Here is a 27552-nt window from a genome sequence, read left to right on the forward strand (position 1 = left end):
CCCCCCCCCCCCCCCCCCCCCCCCCCCCCCAAAAAAGGACTCACAGCTGACCTGACCTCGACAACCACCAGACGCCTCCAGGAGCTCTCGTCGACCCTCTCCCACACCCTCTCCTCGACGCTGCACACGCACCTCTTCCCCCACAGCACCATCGCCTTCAGCCTGCACGTCCTCTCGCAGGACGGCTCCCTGCTCGCCGCGCTCATCAACGCCGCGACCCTCGCCGCCGTCGACGCCGGCATCCCCATGACCGACTACGTCGCCGCCTGCACGGCGGGCAGCACGTCGACCTACGCCGCCGGCGACGAGGGCGCGGACCCCCTGCTCGACCTGAACCTGCAGGAGGAGCAGGAGCTGCCGAGCCTGACGGTCGCCACGCTCGGCGACACGGACCGCGTGGCCGTGCTCGTGTGCGAGAGCAGGGTGCAGGTCTCGCGCCTCGAGGGCATGCTGGCCGTCGGCGTGGACGGGTGCAAGCAGGTCAGGAGTATTCTCGACAAGGTCATACGCGAGGCTGGTGACAGGATGGTCAATGAGGGCACCGTGGACAAGGGTACGGGTCTGGACATGGATCTTGACGGTTGAGGTGTGGACATCTTTTCGTGATCGCGCACACGGGTTGTAATGAAAGGGGAGCGGCATGCGGCGACCGAAAAGGTAAGGTCCATATCTCATTTCTCATCGCTAAGTTTGTGACTACATGCTTGTTCATTTTTGTTTCAGTTTTTACATTTTTGACTGATCCGAAAGCAGACAACGCTCATCAACACCCGCCCTTGTCAAGAAATTAGCCGACTAAAGCTCATCGTGCTCGCTGGCGGTCTCAGTCTCGGGTGTCGGCTCAGTGGCCTGCGTGGCCTCGGTAGCTTCGGCGGTGGTTTCAGTGGCGGACTCCTCAACGGCAATGGCGATGAGACCCTCAGGCAGCTTCTTCTTGACACCCTCGCTCATGCGGATGGCATCAATCCAGCTCTCAATGCCCTCGTGGGTGAAGTCGCCGCCCTCGTAATGTCTCCACCACCCTCGGCGAGCGTTGATAGCAATGAGTTCGACATCGTTGGACAGGTCCAGGGCCTTGAGGAGAGGAGCGGCTCCGCTGTTCGAGTCGGGAACAGCAAAGAAGGGAAAGAGATGACGTTTGCTCTGAGCGTGCTTGAAGGCGAGCTCAGCGAGGTTATTCAAGGCGTTCTCGGCCTTGTCGTTGGTGGTTGCAGGAACGAAAGCAAGAACGCAAGTATGCGATTTCTCGTTGAGGCACTCCTTGATAAGCTTCTCGGGGGCGTGGATAGTCGGGATAGGCGGGGCGTTCTCGATGATGACGGGCGCCTTGACGGTCTCGGTAGACTCGGGCTCGTCAGCCTTGGTGGCCTCGTCATTCTCCGCGGGCTTGGCCTTGGACTCGGCCTTTTCCTTCTCCTTCTTCTCCGACTTCTTCTCGGTCTTCTTGTCCGCCTTCTTCTTGTCGGACGCGGGCGCAGGGTCGGGGTTGGGAGATGCCGCTTGCGAGAGAAACTTGACCATGGCGGCCTTCTTCATCTCGCCGTCATAGACCACGTTCTCCTTGTCACCGCCGGGAACGAGGACCAGGGTCGGGAACTTGTCGATGGCAAACTTCTCAACGGCCTTGGACTCCTTGTTACGTATCTGTGCCACTTCGATAGCTCCCAGGAAATCAATGGCAATACTCTTGAGCAATGCGCTCGTGGTGCCCTTCTCCGTGAACAGAATGGCCTTGGGCTTCTCCTTGTCCTCGTCCAGGAAGGCGTCCAGGTCCTTGTCCGCGACCCTCTTGACGTGGTTGTTGATCTTGTCGACGACGCTCTCGACGATGCCGGTCGCCGTCCGGGGCCCGTTGTAGTCCTCGACGATGGGCTTGCCCGACTTCTTGCCCGGGCGGACGATCTTGAGCGTGGGGAAGCCCTTGACGCCCATGCCGCCGCAGAAGGGCTTGTTGGCGTCGTCGTCGCAGTCCATGGCGGCGACCTTGGCGAGGCCATCGAGGTTCTTGGCCGCCTTTTCGTAGGCGGGCTTGAGGTTCTGGCAGTGGCCGCACCAGGGGGCGTAGAACTCGACGATCTGCGTCGCAGTTTTGTTGTCGTTAGCGAGGGCTGGCCTCATGTAATCGTTGCGTGCGCGTGTAAGCCCGTCTCTGGACAGAGGAGAAGAAGAAGAAGAAAGAAGACGTACCGAAGTGTAATTGGACTTGGCGATGAGCCGGTCGTAGCTCTTTGCGTCGACCTGGAGGACGGGCGAGCTCTTGGTGTACATGCCCGCGTGGGCGGCGGGCAGGGCCGACAGCAGAGCCACCGCGAGGGCGGAGAGGCTTGGCTGGTGATGCATGTTTGCTTGCTTGCCTTGCCTTGCCTTGCCTTGCTGGACTGGACTGGACTGGACTGGACAAGATGATCCCGGAGCTACTGTGGGGTTTTGGCGAGGAGGGAGGATGATCAAAGGGGAAATAGTTACGTGATGGCAATTGGACAAATATGGACACGATGCAAATTAGGTGAAAGAATCACAAGTATGAGCTCTGAGCAGGAGAGCAGGTCCTATTTAAATTGGAAGAGGGGGGAGAGAAGGGCGATGTGGTGAGATCACCAGATGTGCATTGCTGTTCAATTTGGAAAAAGGCCAGCGTGGAGCTCTTATCCTGCCACCTTTAGCGATAAGTGCAGGCACGAGAGACAGAGACATCAATGCGGGGGAACCTTGAGGTAAAGACTACAGCCAGGCTGGAAGCTCGAGCCACAGGTGGCTCGAGCTGCAGCAGGTGGGGGTGGATCGTTCTGGAAGCCTAGGCGTCTCACTGGGCGCTAATGCGTCACTCCCTCGAGCTCGATCCTTCAAGGTTGCTGCGTTCATTTGATCTGATCAAACGGCCCAATCTTCCCAGCCTTCACGTTGAGACCGGAACTATAACCACATCCAACTCGACTGCTCTTGTGTTGCAGCACCCCTCTAGGATCGCGAACGAGCATACGTCCTTGCAACTTTGCTCAACACCACATCTTCTCCTTTCCAGAGCCGATCGCGCTCTCGTGCGCATGCGCATCCGAGCTCACGATGGCCGACGAGATCCCCGCCAGCCTCAGGCAGGCCGATATCAGCCTCTTCAAATGCGCCCAGCGCGCTGCCCAGCTAGGCACCGTCAAACCCATCGTCGCGTATTGGTGTATGATCCATCCTCTCGATCCAGAAGTGTAGGCCGGCACTAACGCGCGGGCCAGGCGAGTACTTTGTCGTCAACCAGATCCTAGCCAAGCAGCTGCATAACAACGATGTCGACGTGTTGGAGTACACGACCAAGTTGATGGACAAGCTGGAGCAGGTGAGCCAGAGCGCCTTCATATCTACCTCGTAGCCGGCACTAATCACCGCGCGCGCTACTCCAATAGACGAAACAGGAATACCCAAACGAGGAGGCGATCATGGACGACACGGCGGCGCAGGCGTACATCGAGCAATTTGGACAAGAGACGCTCGACAGGGCGCAGCGCGTTGTCAAGGCGAACAAAGTGACGGTGTAGGGTCCTCTTATTGTCTAATATCTATGGTGGTTACGGTGTCTAATCCGGAGCGATTCTAGGCAAACCGCTGGTACTTTCGATGCCGCCGCGACCTTCTTCAACCTTGTCCACATCTGGGGCACTCCCGACCCAGAGAACCTGCAAAAGATCAAGTACGCGAAGTGGAACGCCGCCCGGATATACAAGGCCATCAAGGAAGGCAAGGACCCGAACGAGTCGAATCCGAAGCTGGAAGACCTGGAAGAGCAACCGGCGGTAGACCCGGCGGACCCAGAGGCGCAACAGTTGACCTCACCGGGAGCTGGAGAGGGACCCAAGCCTGTTACCTTGGAGGAAGTTCCGGACCGGGAACTCAGAAGGGACTCGGCGGGCGTTTCGCTGCCGCACACTCCGGCATCCACGGCACAGCCCCCAGCGGATGACGAGCTGGTACTGCCGAGCGCACCGCCAACGGCGCCGCAGGGGTATTTCGACGGCCATGCACCACCGGAGCCCCCGTCGCCCATCTCCCCGCCCTTGCATGACCCGGTCTCGTACGAACCTCCCGCCGAGCCGACGGCACCAGATCCGGATATCGAGATCCCGTCTCCCCCTTCGGCACACCCAGAAGGCCCTCCCGCGTCCATATATCAGCCTCCATCTGCTCCTGCGCCCCCAACCTTTGCCGCCAGCCCCAAGGCCACCCCGGCAGTGGCGCCGCCGCCAACTAGCCCGCCAGACACATTTATGAATACACCACCCTCTGCAACCATCCCCCGACCGGTGATTCCCCAGCCCGCCGCACCGCCAGTCGCGCCCGTAGCAACGAGCAGCTACGCCCCACCTGCAGCAACGCAGCAGCAGCATAAACCACAAGGCAACTTTGCCACGGACGACATGGCAATCATGGCAGCGCAGAAACATGCGAAGTGGGCTATTTCGGCTCTCAATTTTGAGGATGTGCCGACCGCCGTGAGGGAACTGAGAAAGGCACTTGAGGCGCTGAACGCGTCATGAGATTTCCATCTATCAAAGTCTGTGAGGAGTGCATTGTCCGGAGTTTTCTGTCAGGCTGATCTTGGGCCCCTTGTCGTGTTATTCATACAGTAGATCAAGCCGAGTCGGCTGTAGAATGATGAAATTTGTTACCTGCATCCAGCTCCCTCCTCGGCCTCTCCGTCTGCCCAGATGACAATGTTGGCAGGCGGGTCGGCCATGTCCCTGAAGAAGTTCGCCACGACGCGGTCGCTGTACCGCAGGCTGAAGTGGGTGAGCACAAAGGTCGTCCGCGGGAACTTGCGCACCACGGGCTCGAGGTCGGCCCACAGCGTGTGCTTGGTCCGGGCCGCCTGCGCGCGGTGCTCCTCGTGCAGGAAGCTGCACTCGGTGATGACGACGGGGATCCCGCCGCGCAGCCACTCGGGCTCCGCGGCCAGCGTCGCGGCCGTCCCGTCGCCGAGGAAGGCCATGAAGGGCGTCGTCGCGGGCGCCGTGATCTCCTCGCCCGCCTGCCGGAGGGCTCTCAGCTCGGGGCCGGTCTTGGAGGCGTGCTCGGGCCGGAGGCGGTGCGTCGTCGCGCGGAAGACGTAGCCGACCGAGGGGACGGAGTGGTCGCAGGCGAAGACCTGAGCCGAGATGTTCTTGGTGCGCCGGAGGGGCACGACGTCGCCGTGGCGCACGCCGTGGGTGACGTGCGTGTGCAGGTAGCCCGGGCCGGCGACGGAGGAGGGTGCGGAGCCACCGCTGCCGGGGGTGTCCTCGCCGTCCTCGCCGTCCTCGTCCTCGTCCTCGTCCTCGGGGCTCGGCGCGCGGCTGCCGAGGTCCACGGCGCCGCCGAGGTTGAGCGCCGAGTTCGCGGCGATGTAGGCGTCGAAGACGCCGGCCATCTCGGCCGGGCAGACGACGTCGGGCGGGTCCTCGCGCTTGACGAAGGCCGGGCTCAGCAGGCAGTGGTCGTTGTGCCCGTGCGTGATGAAGACGTGCTTCGGGCGCAGGCTGTTGACCACGAGGCCCGCGTCGAGCAGCAGGTTGAGCTGCGGCACGACAAAGGACGTGTGCCAGGCCGCGCGGGAGCGGCCCGTCAGGACGTACTGGTGGTGCGGCCTGGGCAGGCGCCACTCGAGGATGCTGGACCGCGTGGACTGGGCGAGCGGGGTTGCGAAGTGCACCTTTGATGCCTTCGGCGCCGCGGGCTTCTGGGCTGGTTGTTGCGCCATGCTTATGGAATTGAGATGGCTGTTGACGTTGGTGATGAAGTTGGAGGGGAGGGAGGTTTGCTGGAGGGATTCATTTGGATGACGGTGGGTTTGAAGTCAGGATTGAGGAGAATAAATAATTCAGCTGAATAAGGAGAAAACGAGTTGGCAGATTGGTGTTGTTCTTGAACAGTACCTATGTATTGATGGTTCATTCACATTCAGTGAGGACGAAAACATTAAAGAAGAAAAGTGAAGTTGTTCATCAAAGATTGTGTGTGTGCAGGTGGGCTTTCTGCCTTTCCCCGCTGGTGCCTTGTTCCGCTGTTAGTCACCGCCGAACTGGCCTGGATCCCGCTAAACACCAACCCCGGCTCCAATGTCCCAGCACTGAAATATCATTCCACTCGTGCTATTGGCGCTAAAGTTCAGGGAGCATATGGCCATCCGTTAAGCCTCGAAGAAAACGAGCTTCAACTTGAGTCATATCCAAGGCGGATTGAAGCTCCCATTCACACCCACCGCAGCCTCCCAAGCCATAGAAAGGTCATCAAAGTCCGTAAAAGAAAAGGTGTCCATCTGCGCACGCGCTTCGAGATCTCCGCCCGGCACCATTGGTGGTAATGCAAATTCGGCCTGCTGACCGTGTTGCGGCATGGTGTCTGGCCCCTCGAAGAGCGACGGCTGTGAGGGAGGGAAGCCCTCGGACGAGAAATATCTGCCACCAGCCCTCTCGGGTGGTGATACTCGGCTATGTTCCATCATAATGCCGTCGCCGGGCAGTCCAAAGCCGCCGCCCTCGTAAGGCGTCCATGACACCGCTGGCGCCGTCGCCAGGCCAGCATTTGCGAAGGTGGCGCCGAGGTCTGCGAGGATCTGAGAGGCAGCCAGGTCGAACGCATCTCTCTTCCCCTTGAACGCAGGGAATCTCTCGACCATGCCCCACAGGGCAGACGAGCAAGTATGGACGTACGACTCGAGAGACCGGAACGACAACAGCTCCCGCACCTCTGGAGAGTGGCCGTACGCGTACATGAGAGCCGTGCCCGCAGAGTACAGGTTCTCCACCGCCTGCCAGTAGAGGTTCAGCTTGTTCTCGCGGAAGAAGTGCCGGTACAGTCTGATCATCTCCACGGCCGCGTTCGTCATGGTCACGAGCTGCGACCCCGACGGCGCCGGGATGTTGGGCGTGGGCCGGTACAGGTAGAACACTGCATGTTGGTAGTTGACCTCAAAGGTCTCGATGACGCCCTTGACGACGTTGCTCAGGCCTTCTACAACCGGCGAGTCCTTATACCAGCTGTCGATCCGCCCGTGCATAGCCTGCTGCCACTGGTCTAGGTCGATGGGCTGGTATGGAGGAGGCGGTGCTTGGTACAAGGCCGTTGCCATCTCGGACTGTATCCGACGATATCGCAAGTAGTGCAAATAGATCCGTTTGAAGAAAGAGGCCGGTGCATCAGCTGCTTGCTGACCATCTGATGTGATGTGTTCGTCACCCACGTCACTCGGATACTGTAATATGGTAGATTCATTAGCGCTGTCCGAGTTGATTCAGAAAGGAAATGTCTAGTAGCACCGACTTTTGTGGTTATTGCTCCATCTGACAAGCAGGACGGCAGGCACATTGTTGTTGAGATATTCCGGTCCATAGCGTAAGCCACCCAGAACGTCCGTCTCATATTATCCCGCGTAAGGAAGTCCAAGTCGTCTGGCGGGTCTTGGTTCAGCTTCAATTCCACTGCTAGGCGAACCGCTTGACTGATGACCCTCCAAGCACTCCAAGCTGTAGGATGATAGTGCGAGTACTGACTAATCAGCAGCAGCGCCTGCACTCCCTCGAGATCGTTCGGCATCCCAGCTTCACCCAGACCCATCATGGCAGTCTTATGATATCGGTCTGCCAGCCATGTTGGCACTCTCGATGGATCTTGTTTCTGCAGGACCAGCAGGGCCACAGCAAAGACCTCGAAAACGAAAAAGATGGCCAACCTCACATCTGTGGCGGTATGGGTTTCGGCCAAGTCAATAGCCCGCGGCAGTGTATAGAGCATGTCCACTTTCTTCTGGAAGGAGGGCGTATGTAGTAACGGCATAGCCATTCCCAGATAATGGAAATATGCGTTGACCAAGTTCTGGGCCGTTTCTTTAGAGGGTAGAGATATGGGATTGGCGTCCAAGTCACCCATGATAGCAGATGTGTGTTCCGCTTCACGGGGTTGGTCTTGATGCAGGGGAGTCTTGGGGCTCATGTCTGCGTTCATAATGCCGGCTAGGGCAAGCTTGAAGAAGGAGGGCTCCTGGCCAGTGGCTTGCCTAGCTAGCCTTGCCACCCCGGCCGCCGTGGCCCTCGCTGCCGCTGCAGTCTCGACATTCCGCTCAACGGGCAATCCTGGCTCGTTGTTAGAACCTCTGAGATTACCTGCATCCGATAACTGCGCCGTAGAGGACGGTGAGATCCCTTGTGGAGCCTCGCTTGTGTCATCACGAGAGCGATAGGACTGCAGCTTGTTCTCAAGGTACGCTACTCGCTCCTCAAGACTATGAATATAACTAAACCATTCCTGATCAGTGACTCCATATGATACGAACGAGTGTATACACATACCTCCGAGGCACTTGCCTCTTAGCAACGGTGTCGTAACCCAAGCATTCAACCCCTGCGAGGTCACACAAACGACATTTCTATTGAAGGGTCACAAGCGCCGAGTCAGTCAGGTTTAGACAGTACCTCTGAAACGATTTCGTCTTACTGGTAGCTGCTGATCACATCTCTTCTTCTTCTGCCGACATCGAATGCAGGCGGTTCTGCTAACCCGGTCTTGTGCAGAAGCCTTACTGCTTGCACGAGAGATGGACATTGCGAACAGCTTGGTGATTCTTCAACCAAAGTCCGAGTCTAGATGAAATAAGGAAACCATGTAGGCGATGTCTCGTAACCCTCACTGTAGTCTGTGAGGTTGCTGGCGAAGATGCATCTGTGACGTGCTTTCCACCCAATCCTCCTCCCATCCTGCGCTGTTGTGGCTTATTATCTGCACTCGTAGGATCTTTAGAGCGTCATCAAGCGGGGTCATGTAATCAGGTGACCACCTATCTCCCAAGTGTTCTAGTGACAATTGGTGGATACATCTACTCTGTACTAATTCTGCTAGTGCTTGTTTGTGTTTGTGAGGTTGGAGCAACAAGAGTTAGACATGTTGTAAGCTATGGTCACCTTGCGAGTTAGTGATCGGTATACACATCTGCATAGGTGCCCTTGTGAGCTCGTTACGGCAATACTTTTTCAAGCTGTCCAAGTCGGATCAGCATCTGATGTTGATACATTCTTGAACTACAATTCCTTCCCTTGACTGTGCACCTGCGTCTATGCTTACAGAATACATTCTGATAGCGCTGTAAAGGAGAAAACAGGATGGAAGATTACTTGGGCAGAACTGCAGGGCACGGCACTTGAATTATCTGGAACTCTCCCTCAGAAAGGAATGAATGTCTCAGAACTCCTGGTCAGGTTAGGAGGCCACTTTAAGACTTCTCCTGGCCCGCTGCCTAAGGCGCCTGATTTCTCCCCTAAAATCATGATAGTATTGAAATAGTGCATGACAGCTGGTGTATTAGGTGGTAGGACTCTCTCTAGGTATGTGGGATGCTGCCACATCTATACATCGTGGGGAAAGCCTCTAGGTACCAGTAGATACGTACTTGCAGTACCGATTTCGGCAGAGAGTATTTATTTTTAAGAACTTGGGGATCTTAGAAGAAATTTCCCATTGATTACAATGACTGACCTTGAGACTTTTTAATTTATTCACTACGGGTTGGGAATGTGTCACATCTCACTCTTGCTGGAGAGTCTTGAGACCAATAACAGAGATGAATTTCCCTTATGCCATCAACCATGAAGATTCTAGATATACTTTCCTCTTAACGTACTTAGAGCTAGAGGCATGATGGGGATGCTAGTACAGGTGTTCGGGGCTGTCCCCTCACTGCTTGAGACGTAGATGTACTCAAGATTAGTAAAAATAGCATGCTTCACCTAGTATTGCCGGTGTTGCAGTGCTGCTGCCGTTTGCGTTGTGGTTTTGGGAACCTTGAAGATGAGCTGAGGTGGTTATGTATTCAGTTGAGCTTGTATTCTGAGCGCCTTTAATGGCTAGAGTAAATTAAAAGATGGCTTGGCATATAAAACTTCGAGGCTGTTTCGCTAAAGTTGTACGCAGGGAGAACTCGTGATAGCAGAAATAGAGATTCGGTATCTATGTATCTAATCAAACATCTACAGCAGGTCCACCTTACCAACAATGATGGAGTTATCGTGCCCATAGGCTAACTAGAGCATCATATGCGGCCTCGGTTTGACATGTCTTGTCAACGTGAGTGTTCTTTGAAAGACGCGCCTTCATCGCCGTCGCCTCCATCTGCATCCTTTCCGACTCTTCGTATTTGCCCAATTCTTGGAGCACCAATGAAAGTTTATAGCTTGAACGGGCAATTTCACATTGGAAAAATTTCGCGGTCGTTCCAGATCGATACACCTCAAGGCCTGACCTGAGGGACGCTCTACAATTATGGATTAGTGCTCTGCTGCTATGTAAATTTTCTTCTGGGATCGCTGGTACGTACTCTGCCTGATTCCATTCCTTCCGACGCGTGTGATGCCATCCAACCTTGTGGCAGGCATCTCCAGTTTTATGATGGTACGGCTGGGTTTTCCTCCAGCAGTCCAATGCGTCTGTGTGGAGTTCGAAGGCCTCGTCGAAACGTTGTTGATCAAGCCGAACATTTCCGAGAACATACTTCATATGACCGATTCTTGACTTGGTTAGATTTTTGATCGAACCGTTGGATACCATGGGAAGTTCTCACATGAAATCTTTGTCGTCCTTCTGCCCATACTCGCGCTCCCGGAGCTGAATGAGCTTTTCAAGTCTAGTAGATGCCACGTCGAGAGCGCCACGTGCCCACTGGCTTCGACAAATGTTGACTTCAAAAGGGCAATGAATGTCGTCTCTTTCTCCAAGCTCTAAACACCGAGCATAGTACTCCTCTGCCCTGGTGTGATCATTGAGACCCTGGTAGGAGTTTGCAATGCCACCCAGGATGTTTGCCAACCTTTCAGAGTGATCCTCGGCCGAGTCCTTCCAAATCGTGTCCATAGCCTCGGTGTAAATCGACTCTTCTTCCTGAAACTTTTCCAATGAAAGCGAGAAATCCCCAATCTCCGATGCGATACAGGCGTAGTTGTGGGTCATTTCTAGCTTGCTCATGATCATGTCGATCTGGCCCGGCTTCTCGCTCCAGGCTCGCGTGGAGGCATTGATACTTCTGAGAATATCCCCAGCGCTGTTAAGAAGTTCCAGCCCATCTGCGAAAGACCCCACCGAGTAACAGATCCTGCACAACGGTTAGCATTCATTGGAATTTGCCAATCCATTGCGGCCTATACCATGATGAGTATGCCAGGAGCATAAAATAGTACACCGGTACTCGGAGAACATTTCCTCGTTCTTTCCAAAGCTGGTCGCCGAAGCCTTTCACGGATTGGATGTGCGTGAAGTAATCCAGGAACAATCGTCTGTCGGTCTCTCTACTCGGCTCCTTTTCTGTGTATGAGGCTAGGGGATCTATGGCGACATATAGAAGCTGCGTAGCAGAGTCGAATGCTTTCTGACGAGATTTATCGGTCATCTGTTGTCTGACAAACTGCCTTATGAGTCCGTGAACCCCGTAATGCAGCGGCTCTTCTGCGTACATCCGTTCATTCTGGTCCAGCAAGCCTCTTGACAGACTTTTGATATGTTTCCCAAAGTCCATGGTAAAATCAATATCAGCAATACCTCCCGGACCTTTTCCAAAACCCAAAAGCTCCCCTGGAATTCTGTGCCCGTGCAAAAGGGAAATAACCTCCATCATTGCGAGAGAGGCCGCGTCTCGTCCAAGCACTCTCAGTTGCTCCCGAAATACATCAGCTATGGCCTTTCCATATGGTGCGAAACGGCGGTCAAACACCTCGGCAGTATATGTCAGAATCGGTTCTGCATGCTTGTTTCTTTCGTTGTAGCCGGAGAGAGTGTCAGTCGCATCACTGTTGATTGTTCCAATTATGCCCGAAATAGCCAACGGCAAACACTCGACACGGCTTACAACTTGCCGTGCTGCTTCCAAATTCATCTCAGTTGACTTGCTGAGTGCCTCTTTCCGAACTTGGTCGAGAACCATCTTGCTTGCATCATCCTCACTGAGTGGACTGAGCTTTTCCCCTCGCCCAGCATAATTGCTTGTTTGGAAAATCGGATCGACAGTCGTAATCAGGATTGAACCGTGATCGCTACAAGGCCACCACTCGCTAATCAATTTCGATTCCTCAGCACTATCAAAGACAACCAGGAATAGTTCATCTGCAAAGCCACATAGTGAGTCTTCCATAATATCAGCGGCAGATGAATGGGGAAGATTATTTGATTTGTAATACGCACTCTGTTCCGTAAACCATTGCTTGAGTCTGCCCGCTGCAATTGCTGGGGCTATTGATGTGCCCACAACTTCAAAGCGGCGGGCGTATCCCGCATAGGAAGCAATAAGGCTTGTCTCGTCCCCCGCCCCAACCCACAGGATATGCTTGAAGAACCTTTCGGACTCCTTGACAAATTGGCGTGCCGTTTGCGTTTTGCCTTGGCCGCGGGGGCCCCACAACGCAAATGCTCTCTGTGAAGAGGAGGGAGAGCATACAAGACACTCGTTCAATAAGCTCAAGTATTGTTGCCTGCCGACAAAGTGAGGGTTCTGCATGATTGGGATGTAGTGATTTGGCTCATACAGGCGTGGTGGAGGCCCTGCTGCACATGGGCGAGTTAGCCCCCAAGTCCTCAGGTCGGGGTGGCTCAGAGCCGAAACAATCAGTTTTCATTGTCCATACCGCTGCCTTCGGAAGGTTGCGGACTAAGCTTTTGTCCTGGCATATATTAGCTGAGGTCCTCAAAGTCATAGCATGCAGCTTTGAGCCACAATAATCTCATGGGACGTACTCTTGTCACAACCATCTGTTTGAATAGTTGCAAAACCCGAAGAAGAGCGCGACATACTCTCAGCATGCAGTGTATCTTGAGGATCAGACCCCCGGTCAGCACCGCTCGCAGAAGTGTCGTTCTCTCGCACGATGGCTGTATCGCTATGGCGGACAACACCCCGCGGTCTGTTGGCAATCACTGTATCCGGTATGCACTGTTTGAGAACGTCCAAAACGATGTGATAGTCTTCGTCATATCGGGAGAACTTGACGAGATCGGAATGCGTTCGTTGCATCGCTATCGAGCCATCTCGCTGGTGAAGTGGCAAGCAACTGGTAGCGGAAATTGGAGTCACAAAACATTTCCGTTCGCCCATCATCTTGTAGTTCCCATGCTCGTCCTAGTTGCAAATGAGATTAGTCACTTAGGACACAACCAAGAGGTATGGCGGCTGAGGCTTACGGCAACTGCTGTATGAGACATTGATGTTTCAAAGAAGCAGTAAACCTTGAAGGAATGTTCTCGGAGCATTGAGGTGAAGTCCTGGTTTCTAGACGCAAGCTCTTTGGGGTTGATCCGATTTAGCGACTCAAGCAAAGCTCGGTTTGGCCCATTCCCGGTGATTGGGGTCAAAGATTCGATGTCCATCCCTTCGTGAGGAACGCCGAAAAAGACTGTTGCCGCTATACGTCCTACCAATGCCCTCTCCGATTCAGATTGGTTCATTCTAATCAATGCCAGCTTGATCAACAACCCCCCAAGGCTGTGACCGATGAGGACAACACGGCTTCTTCCATTTTTCAGAACTCGGCTCAAAGTTCTCTGAAGACTATTCGCCAAGTCATCCAAAGTTGCAAAACTGACACTGTCCTTCAATCTACTTTGGTGTCCATAGATCATCACTCGAGCCGTCGACAAATCCTGCGGCAAGCCATCTGCTAACCACATATAGCCATCAGACTTGTGAACAAATGAACCGAAGGGATGGCCAGCAAGTCCAGGAACGGCAATAATGTCTGCTTCATGCTTATTTGGAGGTGGGGAGTAGAGGGCGGTAAGGCCATCGAAGTTGTCACCAATTGCCATCTTCTGTAATCCAGCGCCAGCTTGTTCGATCTCGCCCTGGGTCGGCAGCCGTACGCGGATCTCAAAGGTTCGACCAGTTGCACGGTTTTCCGTTAATTTCGGAGAAAGGTGACGGAATGACACGGTCGCCTGGCACTGGGCAGGTCTGTTTGGATCAACGGCCAGCGTACGCACGACAATGTCTTCGCATTCGTCCTCATTGTCCCTGCCACTTGTCCCAACAGTGTTCGAGGTTTGTATGTCAGGATGCTTACGAAGTACCTGACAGAGGCCATCTGGGTCGAGCGTTGTGGACACGCCAGAGATCTTCCAGAGGTAACGGTGATGATCAGAAGGTTCGATCATGTCGGATTTTCGTGCTGAAACCACCGACGCGCGTGTGTCTGTAAGACCCGAGATGTTCGAGACTCCCATAAGGAGGGGTTGCGTCGTTGCTTCAGTAGGAGAGGGTAGACCTGGACTAGTCTGCGGGTGCTTTGTCATGTTTGCGGTGTGCCATACGTGTTCAGACAAATATGCTTGAGATATTGGATATTGTTGTTGGTGTTTTTCAAGCGTAAAAGGAAATGGACGGTACTCTCTCTTGGAATGCTCTCGTCGGGGTATCGTGGTGATGTGTCAGGTTTGACTAGTTTCTGGAGGTGTCGCACCTCTGAGCATGGCCTCCGAGTGGTTGCCTTTGTGGAAGGGAGGTATGTACTAGATCTCGGTGTCATGTAACGTCTCTTGACAACCTGCCTCCGGGCCATCTGGGTAGGACATATCCGTGCACGAAGAAATTACGAAGACCGTACAGCGGATGTACAAAAGTTGACCTGGTCTCACACTACCAATCGGATGTCCTGAACGTCGATATTAGACGAGGTAACCCATCCTAATGGTCTCATGTTGATAGGTGGTTAGAGCGACCGACTGAAATGCATGCAGAATGGATGCCAGACCACAATACGTTGGCATGCTTCCACAACCATGCACGAGAGACGTCATGGTACCAAGGAAAGATAGGAGCAAGCTGTCAAACAATGAAAAAAGCCCGATGCACTAGCAACAGATGTTGTCCACATGGGGTCGGCTAGAGGTCGCGGCATATGCCCTGATGACTTGTCTGGAGGACCCTACCGCTTCTGCTTCTTAAATATGGGGCCACCTATCCTGCGGGATTATGAGGACTGCTGATTCCAGAAAACCCCAGTAAGGTGATGACTGCGAGGTTCGTGTGGTTCGGCCGTTTGTAAGCAGCCTGCTTTTTCCGCAACCCAAGAGTTGAGACTCGTGCCTGCTGACTTCCCCTCATAGCAGATACGAATAAAACTATCCTCCAGACGGCCATCAAACTATCAGAATGGTACGCCCTCTCTCTTTTGGCCGTGTTTGGCTTCTACTTACCAACAGTCTAGTCGGCCTCGCAAAAAGAGGTCCGACAGTCATGCCAAGATGCAAAATGTCAGGTGTCTAATACACCACGCACTCAGCCATGGAAAAAGTTTTGTGATCCGGACTCATCGAAGTTCGAGCATGTAATCAAGGACAGCCCTGATGCGAGGACAGCTGGCAAAGAAAAGGCAGAGTTGATCACCTACCTGAAGGAGAACAAGGGGCGTCCTGTCACAAAACCTCCTAAAGGGGAACAGCCTTACTTCCTTGAGGAAGTTGAACAACAATCTGTTTCAGCGGCCGCTCTTTAGATTAACACAGTACAGTCTCAAGACTGAGTTAATCCTCAAAATCTCAGGAAATACTTTTGCGGTTTGATTGTGTTCTACTTCGATAACTTCCATGAGAATGCACTTTCCTAGTTGAAAAACCTTACCAATCGCACCTCAATACTCTCACGGCACAAGGCGTGGGACTCCACAGTGGGATTGGGAAATGCCAGGTGTACACCGACTGGGGGATATGTCAATTCCGTTGCAGCCTTTATTATGTCTTCGGGGAGAGATGCTCACATGGAACTGTCAGACCAGCCGAGTGAATGTTTCGAAAGACGGCCACCTGTGAAGTGGTTTGGTGATCAAGGAAGTACCATTGATGGCTAGGGCTTGCGTATAAACGCAGGCTTTCTCCAACATGGTCTCTATGCACCACATCATTGAATTCGACCTCGTCAAGATCTATCGATGTATAATCGCAGAGGGCAAGGGGCCAGTCTCGGTTTGGGCCGCGTGTGGGACGCCAGACACTAGGGAAGTGATATTGTCAGTGTTTTTCGGCGGCTAAAATTTTGTCAGAGACTACACCTACTTGACCAGGTCATACTGGCAATCTCTCAAGTCCTTATTGGCGCTCAGTAAGTGCTCAACAAGAACTGCCGCTCCATGAGGAGTAAAGTCTGCCAAGAAAGAATACTCGTTAACATCTGAAATGCCACCACAGACAGGGAGGGAAGACATGGACCGGTATGCGCATAGAGGATAGGGCTTGCAAATTCTGGTTCTTCTTTTGCGACAGTCAAGAATGACTCTCCTCGCTTCCGGCGCTTCAGGCTTGTTAGCTTCTTCGGGCATGCAATAAATTGCGCAGGACAGCCAGGAAAGAAGAAAAGAAAGAAAAGAAAATGCAGAAGAATAAGGAGACATGGAGAGGGTTGGATTCTCAGGATAATGACCACGCCATACTTCATGTGTTAAAACCCGTATGTCAATAGCCCCTGGGCTAAGGAGTCTCACATGGTCCAGCACCTCTTTGTAGTATCGTGATCTTACTGTGTCGTCATCATCAAAGTCTTCAGGCTTCAGATCAGTAGGCCACTGCTCAAATTGAAAGCCATGGACATCAAGAGAGAAAGAATCCTTTATCGACTGTGCATCAGTCATGTGCACTTGGAAAGGCGCATATGAATGGTTGGTGGTACTTCCGGTGTTGACAGGCAGTTCAAAGGCAACCATGTAGGGCTTTTCGGTCTCATAAAGCTTGAGACGCTCAAGGTAGTAGACTTTAGCTTCAAACCCCATCGCTTTCAGCATTCCGGAAAGTATGGGACTGACTGTCAATGACAGGTGTGCTTTGCGAAGGCAGAAGCAGACAGCGTCATCGTCTTTGCTTAAACTGCTCTGCCAGCGGGCTGCACATGTTCCAGAAAGTTTTCCCAGTTAGCTTCCCGAATTTCGGGAAGCCCTTTCTTCGCTTAATGGCGCGTCCTGGAAATCGCGGCCTTGGATGTACCTCGCGGCGCGAGAGAATTGCCGCATGTGTCTTTCACCTACACTCAGTAAGCCCCGCATGTCTCTTGTTGCACTGAGGGCGGGCGGCCTCATGACGGCGTCCATCTCCTCAGGTAGTTAATGCCACTTGTATCACCTCACTGACAGTGAAACCGTGCACTGGTACCGCGTCATCCTTCAATGCCATGTCATGCAGCGTGTCACCGGTGTCAATCACGCGGCCTCTACTCTGTAACGACCTCAATAACCAGGTGTAGCGTTGGGCAAGGAATACCGCCGAGATTCCAATCGGTTATGCTATGTTGAAGCACCTAAAGATAACAGCCTCATACGGCTCAGACACCAACCAGGTGCCACAATATTGCAAGGTGTTGGAACTCCGGCACTTGGTGTGATCGCACTCCGGCTGTCGTCCACTGCGGATCGGAGCAGGCAGCGCGAAGCAGCCAGATGGTGACTGGCCGTGCGCAGTGCAGATCATCGACAGCCCGAGGCCGTAGGCCCCTGGTTTCGCTGAGCTTGGCCAGGCGCCTGACCTTGGTGTTGGTGCGCGCTTTCTTTTTCGGCCAACCAAGAGATTGCGAATGTCACCTTGTGTCGGTTCGGCCGTATTTGGTTGGGTACGTACGTATCCGGGTGTCGTCAGACTAGTTGGTTGTTCTCATTCTTGTTGTTGTCTCTTCTATCTCTGTGGTGTACGATTCCCCCTATTTGGGATTACCCCCTAGCGCCAGCGCCAGAAGTCAAGTCTCTCTTCTTCCCTCCTCTTTCCCATTATTAGAAATCTTTTGGGATCCCTGAACCCACTCAACATTTCTTCTCACGTTGCCATCAGACTGGCCACTCCCACGGCGCGTCGGTCTCAATCACCAAGACATACAGCGCCCCTCCTGCCCTTCTCCTTGTTTGTCAATTCTGTTGTTTAGGTAGTTTTTTTTTCCCCTCTCTTTTCTCTCTTGTTTTTCTTTTCTTATTTGATTTCTTTTTCTTTTTTCTTTTTTTTTAGACCATGGCGCAGGTAGTCGAACTTGACTCTAAGCCTTACTACATTCGAACGCGAGATGAGGCTTCTTTGCCAGAAAGCAGTTACACCTACCAAAGTGGGATCGCACCGGCTGGGACCGGACCGACTGCGACCGCGCCTGTCGTGACCGCCGCGACCGCCGCGACCGCCGTGACCGCGCCTGCCGGGATCGTACCTGCTGTTGTGGTTCAACTGAAGGACATGAACTTGTCACTGGGCACGATCAAGGCATCTTTGAGACGCTTTGAAGATAGTGACGATGTCTTTGACGGCAGTTTTGCCAAGGATGGATTTCTGATCATCACGCGCACGTCTATGTGCTCTTCAGCGGCCGAGCTGTCTGATCATTCAACCGATACCAGTTTGAACACACCCGGGGAGGTTCCTACAGAGCTATCCGACTACTTGAGAGCACGGTCCTTGATCTTGGTTGTTCTAGAAGACCTCGACCTGCCAGAGGGACCGTACTTTGTGCAGAATCAAAAAGTCCACCAGGCATGGCGCATTCATCCCGACACTCTGTGTGCATTCTCTGCAACAGTCATTCCCGATGATACGCACACTGGGGTTGCCCGACATGGTGATACACAGTAAGTCATTCCATCCAATGGCCAAGCTCTCTATCTCACTAACATCATCAGGCTCTTCCGCTCATTACATGGGGCAGTCGGTACCGCTGGGATTGCTGTTCCATCACGCCTTTACTTCAGGCGTACTCCAGAGAAGCCTCTTGCCGGGATGAGGATCGCCATCAAGGACAATATACACTTGGAAGGCGTAGTCACTAGCCTAGGCAATCGGGCCTTTGCCGAGCTGTACGGCAAGCAGGGCGAAACAGCAGAGTTCGTCGAGTCACTTGTGAACAAGGGAGCTATCATTGTCGGAAAGACGAAGCTGTCTGCCTTTGCGGGATCCGAAATCCCTCCCTATCAGTGCATCGACTACTTTCCTCCATGGAATCCTCGGGGCGATGGGTATCAGAATCCGTCCGGAAGCTCAAGCGGAGCGGCGGCCTCGATAGCAGGATACGACTGGCTGGACTTCAGCGTCTGCACTGATAGTACGTCACGGACTCGCTCTATCATTGAGGTTCATACCAAATTGCTAATGTCTCATGCCACCACGCAGCCACTGGGAGTCTACGATATCCAGCCACCAGCCATGGCGCCTGGGGCGTTCGAGCCAGCTGGCACACATTACCAATGGCGGGCATTGTCCCCATATGCCCGTGAGTATGGTTGATTACACGCGCCATGTTACCAGTGCTGATACCTAGGAGACTATTCGATACGGTTGGACTTCTTGCTCGCAACGTCTCTCAGATTGAGAAGATCCTCAGTGTCTCTGGAGTCTCCAGAAACGACAGCAATGTATGCCTGCAGCTTCCACATCTATCCGCTCTAAGCTGACCAAAACCCAGTGGCCACAGAGGATACTCTATCCCACCGACTGGTTCCCTCAGAGCGATGAAGGCCAGCAACTCATGAGCGACGCGTTTGTGAAAGCGCTCGAAGATCTGTTGGGCGTGACTCACACCAAGATCTCTATCACGGACGAGTGGGCCAGAACATGTCCGGAGGATCTGCGCGAGAAGTCGCTTTTCGACCTTGAGGATGTGAGTCCCCCCTAAAGGTCTATGAGATATGGCAGCTGACAAGATCTCAATAGATGTCGTATACCCTAAATGGCTACGATGAGTATCATGGATTCGACACATTCCGATCCCAGTATCGCGAGAAGTTCCAGAAGGAGCCGTATGTGAGTCCGTCACATAGCGAGAGATGGTAAGAATCACCCAGCATTGTCCAGTGTCGATTCGCACAATTGACAAAGCTCTAGGAAAATGGACAAAGAGGAAACCGAACAAGGACGCGAAGCAGCTTCCAAAATGATCCCGCTTTTCAGGACCTGGCTTTTCGAACACTTGTTCTCAGTTGGCGATGACGGTGCTTGTCAAACCATCATGGTCGTCCCTCATGGCCGACCAGGGGCAAACTATCGCGATATGGAGCCCATATCCAGTTCAAGGTGCGTTCGAATAAGATCCATGCCCGATTGATACTTGAATCTAAAGGTCAACAGTAGCGACAGCAACGACGATGATGCTCCCAATATAGCCAGCTCAACCATGATCACCTCGATGGCTGGTGCACCTCAGGTCGTTGTCCCAAGTAAGGATAGTATGCCCAATCAGCAGAAGCCCGAGTACTAACAGTCTTCTCGTCGGTCAAAACCCTTATCAGTCGCGAGTATCTGGACAAACGGAGTACGCTCCAATATTCAGCACGATTGTTGGCGCTCCAGGTAGGCCACAATGCGAACCTGTGTCACTACATGACTTGGCTCATGCTTACTGAGATACAGGCACAGACATGACACTTCTGAAGGTAGCTCAAGACGCTCTCAGCAAGGCAGGGTGGCCAACGGATGTCCTTACGGGCAGGTACATGTTCGAACTCGGCGACAATGAACGGCATTCCACCACCTCCGAGCAGATGGCCAAGCTTTGAAAAAAGAAGGCACTATGGGCTTCGCGTTATTTCGTTGCGTTATCAAGTTATGAAAAGGGGCTTATCGCGCTCAGAAGATGGTAGAATTCAGTTTGCATCATATTTGACACTTGTAGCATCTACGGATGTTTTCTAAAAGTAGGATGATATTCCTGCCTATCCAAGAGCTGATTTCTCATTACCCTGAACCCAGCCGAAGTCGTTTCAACAAAGCACCCTAGCCCCGTACAGAGTTGTTCTTCCAAGGATACTTGCGGAACAAGACCTGCGCCGAGCCATAGATTGCCACCGCACCAGCCAAACAGCAAGCCACCGTCACGAAGCCCGGGATGTACTTGGGCGCGTCCTTGGCGGGGAAGATGTACGCGCCGTAGATACCAGACAGGTTCGCCAGGGCGTTGATGAAGGCGAGACTGACGGCCCGGACCTCCTGGGGCATCGGGGCACACGTCGAGGACGAGTAGGCGAGCGACTGCGCGTTGGCCGCCAGGTTGCCCGAGGCGAGGAAGACCAGGAGCACGTACCGCGCCGTGAAGTTGTAGACGGCGCACACGACGACGGCGCACAAGCATGAGACCCCGAGCCAGGAGGCGATGACTGCGCCGCGATATTTGGGGATGCGGTCGTTGAGGACGCCGGTCGCGAGGGTGATGACGAAGCCGACGCTGTAGATGGGGACAACCACTGTTCCACTCTGTTAGCAGAGACGTATGACAGACCCTTCCTGCGCTCTGCACTTACTGTACTGCGCCATCTGGCCAGAGTATCCGAGCCCTGCCACCAAGGTCGGGTAGAAGTAAGTCATCGTGTTGGCGGCAGCCAAAAGCTGCGATGATTAGTGTGGGTCGACAGAGCTGTCGGAGGGTGCATGTATTCTTACCAGGTACGCGCAGGCCAGCATCCAAGTGCGCCAGTCTGACAGCGACATCCGGATGGCCTTCATGTGACCAAGCGTGGGCGCATCCTCCGAATCAGTGACAACGTTGTCGGCTTGGAGACGAGCGACGGCGAGCTGCCTCTCTCGCTCGGTGAAACGCTTCGAGTTGGATGGGTAGTCGGGCAGAATGAAGAAGGCAATGATGGCGCAGCCAATAGTACCTGCGCCTTCAACAATCTGTGGGCTCGAGAGTTAGACAAGATCGAGGACAAGACGCCGGACCGAATTGTGCACTTACAAACAGCCATCGCCATCCTCGAATACCATGGGCACCATCCAGGCTGCCGGTGATGGCGCCGGCAACAATGCCTCCAAAAGCGCCGGACAGGACGGCGGCAGAGTAGAAGATGGCGAAGCGCTTGGCCTGCTCGCCCTTCCTGTACCAGCAGGAGAGGATGAGCATGATGCCAGGGGCGAAGCCTGCCTCGAGCACGCCCAGCAGGAATCGGATCGCCAGCAGGTGGGAATAGTCCTTGGCCGAAGCCATTGAGCAGGTCACGACGCCCCAGAGCAGCATAATGCCGGGGATGTACATGGACGGGCGCGTCTTTGCGAGGATCATGTTGCTGGGGATCTCAAAGATGACGTAGGAGATGAAGAAGATGACGAGGGCCATCGAGTAGTCGGTCGAGGAGAGGTGGAGGTCATCGTTCATGCCGGCAATCTTTGCGTTGCCGATGCTGAGAGCCAGTTAGTGATGTGTCGGAGCAGCAGCTGGATCCTTGGGTACCACTCACTTTGTCCTGTCTGCGTAGGAGAACAGGTACATGACCCAGATGATAGGCATGAGCGTGTAGTCGATCTTGCGGACGAGAGCCTTCTCCTCCTCGCTACGGTCCGCGACATTGTCGGCAACTGCGTCCATGAGTCCAACCTTCGGAGGCTCCTCCGCCCAAGTCCTGGCTTCTTCAGTCGCCTTGGTAGTGTCCATAATGACAAGGGTTCCGGTCGAAATCAAGCAGCAGGCTCGGGGCTGGGATGGGGGTGGATGAGCTGAACAGCCGTGTCTGATGACCAGAGTAACTCGTCACGGGCCAGTCAGGCCATTTTATGTCCAGGTTATGCCAGGCTTATCGCCCTTGTTGCTCGAGCTTCCCCACGGGGTGCCGCATGACGGTCCACACCATGATCATCTATCTCTGGCAATTTCTACATTCGCGGCGGCAAACAGCGACTGTGAGGGTTGCGAGCGGCGAACGCCGCCGCTAGAGGAACGGAGCGGAGCCCCGCTCCACTTGCACGGCAACTTGAAGCCAGCATTGAACATTCTCCCCTCTCCTGGGATGGCTTCTTGGACAGAGAGATTAAGTTAGGGTATCTCATCTCAGAAATTGCTATCTATGGGACCCTGAAAATGAACCCTGTTATCGAGTCTACGGGAGTGCGCGTGGTCTTTGCAGTGAGCCCAGATGATAGATATTTCTTCGGACAATGTTGATGGAGATTGTCATAGCCTCCTCACCAGTCAGTCTGGTCACCCGGGCTTCTATAAGGCAAAGCGGGATGAATCTGGATCTTCAAAATACTATGGGATTCTTTGAGTATTTACTTCAACAATAACCACTGACCTTACTTTTGTTGGAGGAGGGCTTCCCCGCAAGTTGCCGTTGTACCGCTCAACTTTAACCAAGAGATCTTCATCAAACCCTCTAGATCCAACGCGTAACAACTACAAGTACCTAGAGAGAGGAGCCCTTTCCTGCAGTCCTGCCACCGGCAATGGCACGTTCTATCTAATCGCAGCAAAGCACGCCGTTTGCCTATCGCGTGGCACCCGACGTGTCGGCAGCTCCATCCGCCTCCGCTCCGTAAACCTGGTGAGGGGCTCAACCCCACGAGCGGCGATCGCCGCCTCGCGTTACTTTGCGTGTTAACACTCTTTAGATATGATTATAATAATACACGCTTAGACGCCTCCTTATCATAAATGTTCGGAGCAAATGCGCCATTGCTCAAGGTCTAATACGATTGGTCATAGCACCGCCAAGACGAGAAGAGAAGATGGCATCGCAAACCCTCCCCGACTCCGTGATCATCGTGGGCGCAGGCATCTTCGGCCTGTCCACCGCACTGGCGATTGCCCGCCGCTATCCCGACCCCAAGGTCACTGTCATAGACCGCCAGACTCCTCCTGTCGAAGATGGCACAAGCGTCGACACCACGAGGTGTATCCGGTCCGGTATGCTCGTGCCGTTCACCGACTCTCCGAGGCCAAGACTAACACGTATTGGACAGTATATGCCGACCCTGACTATGGCCGTCTGGCGGCCAAGGCGCAGCGCATGATCGAGGCGGACCCCGAGCTGAAGCCACATTACTTCAAGCAAGGCATGTCCTTCATAACCAGTGGAAGGCCCGGCCCCCTTTTGGAGGTATGGAAGAAGGGGCTCGCGCACCTCGAGAGCCAGGGCAAGGGCGGCTCAGTAGTGCACATGAAGACGCCCGAGGAGGTGTTCCAGCGCGTCCATGGCAAGGGCGCGGAGCCCGCACCCGATAGCAAGCTGTCCAAAGAGAGGAGTTGGAACTACGGGTATTGTAACTTGGAGGATGCGTTCATTGACGCCAAGGAGAGCATACGTGTCTGCTACGAGAGGTGCCTCGAGCAACCGTCCATCACCTTCCGGTGTGGAGTTCCTGTCCATAGGATTTCGATCCAGAATGGCCGTGCTACAGGTGTGGTCCTGGAGAACGGGGAGGTGCTGGCAGCAGGCCTGACTCTGGTTGCTGCCGGTGCCTGGTCGCCTAGGCTGGTCGACCTCGAGGGCATGATCGCCTCGAGCGCTATTGAGGTCGCCTGGATCAAGCTGACCGATGAGGAAGTTGCCAAGTGGAAGAACATGTCCATTACCACCAACCTCAACACCGGCCTGAATCTCTTCCCGCCGCACAAGGGCGAGACCAAGATCCTGCGACGTTCCCCGGGATACAAGAACACGGTCACCGTCCCGCACCCGGAAGACCCTTCCAAGACTCTTCAGACTTCCATTCCGCGTACCACGGTCTCCAACCCTACTGATGTCATACCGTTTGAGGCAGAGGTTGGTCTGCGAGACCAGCTTCGTGAAATCATGCCATCGCTGGCTGATCGGCCATTTGACAGGACGAAACTGTGCTGGTATGTGAAGTCTGACCCTTGGTCCTCCTCTCAAGTACTGTTTAACTAAATTGGTTCAACCCACAGGCTCTCGCACACCTCATCATCCGACTTCATCATCGCCCCGCATCCCAGGATCCAGGGCTTGCATGTCGCCACTGGCGGCTCGGGGCATGCGTGGAAGTTCTTGCCCATCATTGGAGATCTGGTGCTGGACTCTGTCCATGACAAGCTGCCCAAGAACCTGAAGGACAAGTGGGCGTATGCACCCAAGGGTGCTGACATGGGCAACGCATCGATGCTGCGAGGAGAGATCAAGGAGTTGCGTGACTACGTGCGCAGTAGCGATGACGGAGTTCGTAGCCGCCTGTGAGATACTGTCTCGAGAAGGATTATAAAACATTGTTTGACGGATAATGCATTTTCGGACTGGATATCTGAACATTGACCACACTACCTCACGAACACGACCTCGCTGTACTTGGAATCCGGCCCAGCGAGCAGGCCCTCTCCCTTTCCAGTCAGGGCCATACCAAAGTAATCCCGCAGATACGCCCTCAAGATCTCCATTACCCGAGCGCCCGTGACCTCACCGTAGAGTGACGGGTTCTCCCTGAGCCCAGCGACGTCCGCAATGAGAACCATGTCCCAGAAGCTGCCGTGCACCGAGCCCTTCATGCTCAGCTCCTTCATCCACTCTCCCGGGTGATAGCTATCATGCGTCTCCCAGAGCTGGTCCCACGCCGTGTCGGCGGTGGAGTTATGACCCTCTGAGCCCCAGAGCAAGAACGACTGGGGGATACCGGGCCGCCCGAGCCCGGCGTTCAGCACGGGGCCGAACATCAGGCCGTCAAAGTTGACGCCCGCGACCACGCGCGTGTCATTCAGCATCGTGTGCGCTGCCGCCGCTCCCCCGAACGAATGGCCCACGAAGCCGACCTTGCTGTTTGACGGGTTGTCAGTTGCATACTGCACGCCGAGCTCGTTGAGAATGAACGACGTGTCCCTCAAGCGGGCGTCCAGGGCGTGGATGAGCGGTCCAGTGCTGTTCTTGTCCGCCGGGACGTTGCCGCCGTAGATGATGGTGCCGTCGGGGAACTGCACAATGTCGGTCTCGTAGGGGTGGTCCATGACGATGACCTCGTAGCCCGTGCTGGCGATGTTCTGCGCCATGGCCGAGTAGAAGAGGCGCGTGGTGTTGAGGCCCGTGCCGAGCAGCAGGGTCGGGTAGGACTTCTTCTTGCACCCGGGCCGCACCTCGCAGCATAGCTGGAGCTGCAGCTGCGACAAGATGCCGACTGGCCATTCGTCCGTTTTGAGAAAGGCCAGCAGGTTGGCATCTTCCTCGCGAGCAACTACTTCTGGCATGTACTGCACCAGGCATGTCTTCTGGCACTGCTTTCTGGGAACGGGGGTAAACCGCGAGATCATGAGGCGCCTTGGGTGAGACGAGTTGAATGGGTCTGGGCGGGCTTGGTCGACGAGCTCTTCCGAGGTCATCGTGACGCGGAAGGGACCATCTGGTTCGGGGAAGACATAGTCCCCGCTGACTGCCACCACGACCAGGGCGAGAAGGAAGAGCGAGTTCTTCAGCATCTTTATTCCAGAATGCTGCCGATGGGATGCCGATCACTAGCAAGAGCAAGCCGCCTCGGGTGCAAAGCTGGAGAAGGTCATGAACTTGTATTTGATCTCTGGCGGGGTACAGAGAACAGGGATCGAAGACATCAGTCTAACCCGGAACGAGGAGGAGCTGAAGACCCCAATCTCAAGTCGGGACAACATTATGGGCAAGCTGACACTTTACCCGCCAAGATTTGCGATTCTGGCCTGTGTGTGTTTACTGCTGTGTAATCCCCTTGCATGAGAGCTGGGTCAAAGTTTAGCGGGTGTGACCCTCGAATGTCTCAATTGACACACATCAGAGACAATCATACACCCGCAGAACAGATCTGTCGAGCCAAGCACGCATCAAATCAGGTATCGTGATCACATTGAGCCAGGCTATGGCAGACTCTTCCCTTGCCTTGTTGCCTGCGCCACCAGCGAATTAGTCGTGTCATCCGCATACCGCTTGTACACATCAATGTACTGCTCCCTCACGCTGCAGGTCGCCTTGATGCTCTCGCGGTTCTCAACGGCGTCCAGCCACTTCCGCCAGCGCGCCCAGATCTCTTCGTCATCCCCGCCCTCTCCCACCTTGGGAGCACCAAACCCGCCGGGCTTGTAGTGGTCGATGAGCCACAGCCTCAGCGCCCACGGCGCGAGCATGACATCCACCATCCCGAAGTCCCCGCCGGCGAACCACGGCCCGCCACCACTGCTGTCCATCTCGCGCACGAGGGTCTTGACGTGCCCGTGGAGCTCCTCGCGCGCCCGCTCGATGGGGAACTCCTTCTGCGGCGTGTGCTGGATCAGCTTGTAGAACCCGGGCACGATGCGCGTCGCGACGTGGTCCATCCACAGGCGGCACCTGGCCCGCTCGTACGGGTCGGCCGGCAGCAGAGCGGGGCCGTGCTTGGACTCGTCGGCGTAGGCCTCGTCCAGGTACTGGCAGATGACGGAGCTCTCGTAGAGCGGCTTGAGGTCTTTTCCCTGGGCCGTCGGCACGCCGAGCGTGGGGACCAGGCCCCGCGGGTTCAGAGCGAGGAAGTCCGGGTCCTTGTTGTAGGGGTTGATCTCGATGTACTGGTAGGGGATCTTCTTCTCGACCAGGACGATCCAGGCGCGCTGTACGAAGGGACAGAACCAGCCGGCGTACAGCTTGAGGGGGTGCTCGCCTGAGTGGCGCTCGACCTCCTGCGCCGCAGAGCCCGTGGCCTTGCCCTGGATCGATGTGTCGACGTTCTTGCCCATGAGTGCGATGTGTGCTTGGAGCTTGATGATGAAGAAAGACCGTTGAAGACGAAGGAGTCGCAGGAATGACGTGATGTGCCAAAAGTAAAGGGTTCAAGGTTGTATTGCGGGGTCTCCTCTCCTAGCTGCACGTCATGGATTGTAATTCACGCCTTACAGCACATCCATCCATC

At 54.6% G+C, this 27552-nt stretch overlaps 13 protein-coding genes across 13 annotated transcripts; 4 read left to right on the forward strand and 9 right to left on the reverse strand.

Moving 5' to 3' along the window:
- E0L32_011587 (uncharacterized protein) lies at positions 1–675 on the reverse strand (the record flags this gene model as incomplete). The annotated part of the gene is made up of 1 exon (XM_031134333.1): positions 45–675. A coding segment is annotated over one exon (631 nt), but the record flags the coding sequence as incomplete, so codon positions are not given.
- A 120-nt stretch (positions 676–795) lies between these two features.
- Positions 796–2340, reverse strand: E0L32_011588 (uncharacterized protein; the record flags this gene model as incomplete). Its single annotated transcript, XM_031134334.1, has 1 exon — positions 796–2340. One exon carries the CDS (start codon positions 2338–2340, stop codon positions 796–798), a length of 1545 nt encoding a protein of 514 aa, XP_031000186.1.
- A 723-nt stretch (positions 2341–3063) lies between these two features.
- On the forward strand, positions 3064–4523 carry E0L32_011589 (uncharacterized protein; the record flags this gene model as incomplete). Its single annotated transcript, XM_031134335.1, has 4 exons — positions 3064–3172; positions 3228–3328; positions 3396–3523; positions 3587–4523. The coding sequence occupies 4 exons, from the start codon at positions 3064–3066 to the stop codon at positions 4521–4523; spliced, it is 1275 nt and encodes a 424-aa protein (XP_031000187.1).
- Positions 4524–4651: 128 nt separating this feature from the next.
- On the reverse strand, positions 4652–5722 carry E0L32_011590 (uncharacterized protein; the record flags this gene model as incomplete). Its single annotated transcript, XM_031134336.1, has 1 exon — positions 4652–5722. The coding sequence occupies one exon, from the start codon at positions 5720–5722 to the stop codon at positions 4652–4654; it is 1071 nt and encodes a 356-aa protein (XP_031000188.1).
- Positions 5723–6184: 462 nt separating this feature from the next.
- E0L32_011591 (uncharacterized protein) lies at positions 6185–8562 on the reverse strand (the record flags this gene model as incomplete). Its single annotated transcript, XM_031134338.1, has 4 exons — positions 6185–7216; positions 7285–8254; positions 8310–8386; positions 8455–8562. 4 exons carry the CDS (start codon positions 8560–8562, stop codon positions 6185–6187), a joined length of 2187 nt encoding a protein of 728 aa, XP_031000189.1.
- A 1452-nt stretch (positions 8563–10014) lies between these two features.
- Positions 10015–14280, reverse strand: E0L32_011592 (uncharacterized protein; the record flags this gene model as incomplete). The annotated part of the gene is made up of 6 exons (XM_031134339.1): positions 10015–10264; positions 10328–10516; positions 10571–11098; positions 11151–12540; positions 12730–13111; positions 13174–14280. The coding sequence occupies 6 exons, from the start codon at positions 14278–14280 to the stop codon at positions 10015–10017; spliced, it is 3846 nt and encodes a 1281-aa protein (XP_031000190.1).
- Positions 14281–15139: 859 nt separating this feature from the next.
- On the forward strand, positions 15140–15482 carry E0L32_011593 (uncharacterized protein; the record flags this gene model as incomplete). The annotated part of the gene is made up of 2 exons (XM_031134340.1): positions 15140–15142; positions 15195–15482. The coding sequence occupies 2 exons, from the start codon at positions 15140–15142 to the stop codon at positions 15480–15482; spliced, it is 291 nt and encodes a 96-aa protein (XP_031000191.1).
- A 938-nt stretch (positions 15483–16420) lies between these two features.
- E0L32_011594 (uncharacterized protein) lies at positions 16421–16760 on the reverse strand (the record flags this gene model as incomplete). Its single annotated transcript, XM_031134341.1, has 2 exons — positions 16421–16444; positions 16500–16760. The coding sequence occupies 2 exons, from the start codon at positions 16758–16760 to the stop codon at positions 16421–16423; spliced, it is 285 nt and encodes a 94-aa protein (XP_031000192.1).
- A 1207-nt stretch (positions 16761–17967) lies between these two features.
- E0L32_011595 (uncharacterized protein) lies at positions 17968–20194 on the forward strand (the record flags this gene model as incomplete). Its single annotated transcript, XM_031134342.1, has 8 exons — positions 17968–18572; positions 18624–19042; positions 19111–19210; positions 19259–19352; positions 19403–19597; positions 19651–19766; positions 19822–20010; positions 20065–20194. The coding sequence occupies 8 exons, from the start codon at positions 17968–17970 to the stop codon at positions 20192–20194; spliced, it is 1848 nt and encodes a 615-aa protein (XP_031000193.1).
- Positions 20195–20709: 515 nt separating this feature from the next.
- On the reverse strand, positions 20710–22360 carry E0L32_011596 (uncharacterized protein; the record flags this gene model as incomplete). Its single annotated transcript, XM_031134343.1, has 5 exons — positions 20710–21176; positions 21234–21318; positions 21373–21606; positions 21668–22109; positions 22167–22360. The coding sequence occupies 5 exons, from the start codon at positions 22358–22360 to the stop codon at positions 20710–20712; spliced, it is 1422 nt and encodes a 473-aa protein (XP_031000194.1).
- A 1070-nt stretch (positions 22361–23430) lies between these two features.
- On the forward strand, positions 23431–24896 carry E0L32_011597 (uncharacterized protein; the record flags this gene model as incomplete). The annotated part of the gene is made up of 3 exons (XM_031134344.1): positions 23431–23608; positions 23665–24544; positions 24611–24896. The coding sequence occupies 3 exons, from the start codon at positions 23431–23433 to the stop codon at positions 24894–24896; spliced, it is 1344 nt and encodes a 447-aa protein (XP_031000195.1).
- Positions 24897–24976: 80 nt separating this feature from the next.
- On the reverse strand, positions 24977–26119 carry E0L32_011598 (uncharacterized protein; the record flags this gene model as incomplete). The annotated part of the gene is made up of 1 exon (XM_031134345.1): positions 24977–26119. One exon carries the CDS (start codon positions 26117–26119, stop codon positions 24977–24979), a length of 1143 nt encoding a protein of 380 aa, XP_031000196.1.
- A 408-nt stretch (positions 26120–26527) lies between these two features.
- Positions 26528–27379, reverse strand: E0L32_011599 (uncharacterized protein; the record flags this gene model as incomplete). Its single annotated transcript, XM_031134346.1, has 1 exon — positions 26528–27379. One exon carries the CDS (start codon positions 27377–27379, stop codon positions 26528–26530), a length of 852 nt encoding a protein of 283 aa, XP_031000197.1.
- Positions 27380–27552: the final 173 nt, after the last annotated feature.

The sequence above is a fragment of the Thyridium curvatum genome (genome assembly GCF_004353045.1).
Source record: "Thyridium curvatum strain D216 chromosome Unknown NODE_111_length_103525_cov_82.688156, whole genome shotgun sequence".
Taxonomy (NCBI): domain Eukaryota; kingdom Fungi; phylum Ascomycota; class Sordariomycetes; order Thyridiales; family Thyridiaceae; genus Thyridium; species Thyridium curvatum.